The sequence below is a fragment of the Arachis hypogaea genome, chromosome 14 (assembly GCF_003086295.3).
Source record: "Arachis hypogaea cultivar Tifrunner chromosome 14, arahy.Tifrunner.gnm2.J5K5, whole genome shotgun sequence".
Classification (NCBI taxonomy): Eukaryota; Viridiplantae; Streptophyta; class Magnoliopsida; order Fabales; family Fabaceae; genus Arachis; species Arachis hypogaea.
The window spans coordinates 139,796,876-139,801,600 of NC_092049.1; the positions used below are offsets into that span (position 1 = coordinate 139,796,876).

At 35.3% G+C, this 4,725-nt stretch overlaps 1 protein-coding gene across 1 annotated transcript; it reads right to left on the minus strand.

Moving 5' to 3' along the window:
* Window positions 1-578: 578 nt before the first annotated feature.
* On the minus strand, window positions 579-4,725 carry LOC112744684 (protein NSP-INTERACTING KINASE 1). The gene is made up of 11 exons (XM_025794381.3): window positions 4,089-4,725; window positions 3,856-3,988; window positions 3,657-3,728; window positions 3,397-3,540; window positions 3,221-3,292; window positions 3,047-3,106; window positions 2,830-2,927; window positions 2,580-2,729; window positions 2,121-2,462; window positions 1,438-1,817; window positions 579-1,277 (listed from the first exon to the last, which is right to left on the minus strand). The coding sequence occupies exons 1-11, from the start codon at window positions 4,246-4,248 to the stop codon at window positions 927-929; spliced, it is 1,962 nt and encodes a 653-aa protein (XP_025650166.1). The 5' UTR covers window positions 4,249-4,725; the 3' UTR covers window positions 579-926.

Consider the following 4,725-nt stretch of genomic DNA (forward strand, 5'->3'; position numbering starts at 1 on the left):
TCCTTATTATTCCTAGTGAAAATAAAGAATTATTAAGTCAACTAGCTATAACTCAAATGGTATAGTTTTTCTATACTCTCTTAAGAGGTTATGGATTTGAGTCTCACTCCTAACTTTAAAAAAAAATTATTAAGCTCAAATCCCATTTCAATCAAAATGATATTTTCGGCTACAAACATTCTTGACAAGGGAAAACGATATTTTTTAGTAGCAGGGATGGAATAGTAGCATTAACATTTTAACAACGGAAAAGTTTAGGAGCTAGCAACTTTGTTAAATTCTGGCCGTAACCAGCAAAGAAAAGTGAGTCATTGGATGAAATTTCATACCAATCTCACACCATTAAAACCATCATTGATGGCTATTTGATGGCTACAAATCACAAAAGTTACTGTCCCTATCCTAGCATTCCTCATTTTTTTGGTGTGCACGGTAATTTTGAACTTTTATACTTAGTAGTTAGTAAGCTAACTTTCACTTTTGGAACAAGAATATAAATTGATTTAATTCGAATTAAATTAATTAAACTTGAACAAGTTGATATCAATATTGGTACAAAGCAAAAGAATGTCTCACACTTTCTTTCTTACCTCAGACACCAAAGCAGGTTTGATTGATGTTTTAATATTACAAAATTTTGCATTACAAAATCAACATTCATCAACAAATCAGATTCTGTACAATTTGCAAGTAACTTTGGTAGAACCCCCTATCATACAACATATACTACTCTTCCATGGATTTTGTAAACACATTCAATTATCATACCCTCTTCAATTTCATATGCTTTCTTTATAAAACTAAACCCCCTAAAAAAAAGAAACACAAAATAACATTAACACCCTATTTAGTAACTGTTTCAGGACACAAAATACCAAAACATTGAGACAATTTTGAAACGCAAACGAATCGACGAGGCGATTCGTTCACCTTGGTCCTGATAGCTCCATGGCTTGGACTAACAACAAGGAATCATCAGTGAGATCAGAATACCTATCTGATAAAGATGATTCATGAGGTTTGGATTTTGAAGTGTTAGTAGTAGCAGTAGCAGCAGCACTAGTATCAGCTCTTTGTGAAGCTTCCCATCTCTCTGCTAATCCATCACCTTCAAGCATTCTTACAACTTCAGACATCTTTGGTCTATGCCCTGGAAGGTTTTGAGTACATAACAATGCCACTTGAACCATTTCCTCAAGTTCAATCCTGTCATAGTTCCCTTTAAGATCCTTGTCCACAAGCAACTCTAGCTTCTTCTCCTGATGAATTTTCTTTACCTGAATCAATGTAAGCAAAAATATAAGTATTCTTGGTTGAATATATCTCTCATTCTGAAATGAATGAATGTGAATACATCTTTTTACTGTAGACAGATACATGATAGGACAGTTGTGAGTCCCTTAATTAGTATGAAAATGACTAAACATTCCTACATACCCAATCAAGCATGGCTCCTTTTTGGTTAGCAGCTTTTCCAAACTCTAGTGCCCTTTGTCCTGTGATCAATTCCAAGAGGAGAATCCCAAATCCAAACACATCAGTTTTCTCAGATGATTGTCCTGTAGATAGATACTCTGGGGCTATGTGTCCTACAGTGCCTCTAACTGCAGTTGTGACATGTGAATCTTGATGATCCAGAAGCTTTGCCAACCCAAAATCACCAACCACTGCTTCACAATAGTCATCAAGCAATATGTTTGCAGCCTTCACATCCCTATGTATTATCTTTGGATCACATTGCTCATGAAGATATAATAGCCCCCTTGCTGCTCCTAATGCAATGTTCTTCCTTGTTCCCCAATCCAACACCGGCTTACCTGTCAAAATCGCCAAAACCGGTATCAGAATGCTACTAAAACCTGTTAAGGATCGATAAAATTTAGACACTAGAGATAGAGTGTATACATAACAAAAAGTTTTAGATTATTATATCTAAGTGAATAGACAAATTTAATGAGGCAAGCGAAATTTCTGCTATATACTTGCATTTGTCCCTAAACATAACAAGGTGAAAACTCGCATGTAGTTGTTTCAATATGAAATAGATAGTTGAGAACTGTTAGATGATAATTTAGTCAAATATGTCAAATTAAATGATGAAATTCTATGATTGATATTACCCTTTAGACGTGAAGCGACGCTGCCATTGGACATGTAAGGGTAAACTAAGAGCCTTTCTGTTGGTGTCATGCAGAATCCATAGAGTCTGAGGAGGTTCCGGTGGACGGCGAGGCTGATCATTTCGACTTCAGTCTGAAACTGAATCTCTCCTCCAATGGCATTGCCATCTTTCAGCCTCTTGACAGCTACAAGAGTGCTATCAGAGAGAACTCCTTTATAGACATTTCCAAAACCACCCTTTCCAAGAATGTTCTTGCTGCTGAAGTTATTGGTAGCAACTTGGAGTTCTCTGAATTGGAACCTCTTCAAGTTTCCAAGGTATACTTCTTCATGATGCCGGTCTGAAACATAAAAAGAATTCAACATTTAAGCTGTATATGATCAATTGAAGGAACCATTATAGTACTCAATTAAAGAAGGAAAAAAACATGCTAACTATGATGCTAATTGGAAAGTACCTTTCACATCAAAGAATGCTTGTTGATTGTGCTTGTGCCTCCACCAAAGAACAAGGCCAAAACCAAGAACTATGAGGCAGAGACATCCAAGACTCAAGCCAAAAGCAATTGCCATTTTATGAGATTTTGGTTTGCTTGATGGTAAGGCATCTAAGGAAGAAGCAAATTATTGATGTCAGCATGAAAACAATGACACAATTTCACAATTAATTCGAAAAAAGATGAAACTCTTGAGAGATCTTATTCTTACCTTCAGTGCCATTTAAGTTCATGGACATTGGCATCAGTGTCATGCCATGGCAGTTTGGTTCTTTTCCAGTTGCACAAACAAGGGGATTTCCAACAATGCTGAAAAAGCATTAACAGGAAAAATAAGAACATTCTCTTATGTTAGTGCTGAATTTTCGGTTTCTTGAAGCCTATTAGAAACAAATGCACCATATAATAAAGAAAAAGAGATTTATTACTTGAAGGATTTAGCTAAAATTCTTGGTATAGGGCCACTGATATTGTTGTAGGACAAGTCACTGAAATTGATAATCATAAAAACAAGAAAACCATAATTAGAATAAGAGAAAACTTCAAAAACAGAATTATTAATACACAAAAAGAAACAAAAGAAAGAGTTCAATGAATATTACAGAAAAGCAAGCTGTGTCATATTAGCCAATGATTCTGGCAATTCACCATGAAGACTATTATTATTGAGCCTCCTGAAAGCAATTTAAGCAAATTAAACTCTTGAGCATTTAGACATCAAAATCAAAGACTATAAACTTCCAAAAATCTTAGCTCATATGATATAATATGAGCTTACATGTATTGCAAACTTCTCAAGTGACCAAGTGAGGGGGGAATTTCACCACTGAAGAAGTTGTTAGAGAGATCAAGAGTTTGAAGCTTAGGAAGTTTTCCCAACTCTGAAGGGATTGGTCCAGTTATGTTGTTATTCTGAAGCAACCTGAAAAAGAAAACAAAAAAGCAGTTAAAAAACCAGAACACTCATCTAAATTTGTAAGCTTCAATCATCAAATTAATGATACTGTAGTGTTTTTCTGATTGTGATTAATTACTTACACAATCTGAAGGTTGGTTAAGTTTCCTATGGTTGGAGAAAGAGTACCAGATAAACTTTGACTTGGAGTACCCCTACACAAGGCAAAACCAAACTTCATTCTTACCAAACATTTTAATCAATTTGAACCAAAGAAACTAGTACTTCAACACTCGTTTTGGTTTTTCTACTTCAAATAGAAGAATATGAAGAAAAACTTACAATCCAATCACCAAGTTTTCTGCAGAACAAGTAACCATAGTCCAGCTACAAGGATCAACAGCATCAGCATCCCAATTATCCAAAACACCATGAGGATCCACCAGTGAGTTCTTTATCCCCATTAAAGCTTGAACTGCATTAAAGAGATATAGATGTATAGAGAAATAAGACACCACCCCATTTCATAATTCTGCATACTGAGCTCATACATGAGGAAAAGTTTCAAGTTTTACCTTCAAAGTTTACTCCTTTGGGAGAAAGCAAAGCAGTTGCAGTGCTAAAAAACAAGAAAAATGCAACAGAACATGGAAGAAGAAGAACTCCTCCTCCTCCTCCTCTTCCTCTTCCTCTTCCTCTTCCTCTTCCACTTCCTCTTCCTCTTGGAGTCCCCATTGAAATTGGAGCTTCCAAGGATCAGTTACAATAGACAAGTACTTGAAGAATTTAACAGTGACGTTAACTGATGATAAAGAAGTTGTTTTGAAACTTTCAACAGTTCACTTCTCTCAGATATGAGTGTGGTTGTTTCTTCTTTCTTCACACTGTGTGATGATGATGTTCAAAATAAGAAAAGAAACTAAATTTCAATGCTTTCCATGCCAGAATGAATCTCATTCACCAAAAATCTTGTGTCAGAACCAAAGAGAAAAAGGAAAAGTATAAAATGGAAACTTAATCTAGCATGCTTGTCACTGACTCATTGTACTCAACAAAATAATATATACAAATGTCCCTTTAACTAGTCTTATAAGAACAAACAAATTAGAGGTAAATATTTCACTGGCATATAAGTGTAGTACGGGGATAGAATGGGAAATTCACTTTTTTTTCTTTATGTGTTTGTTAATCATGGACATGCTTAGAAAGCAT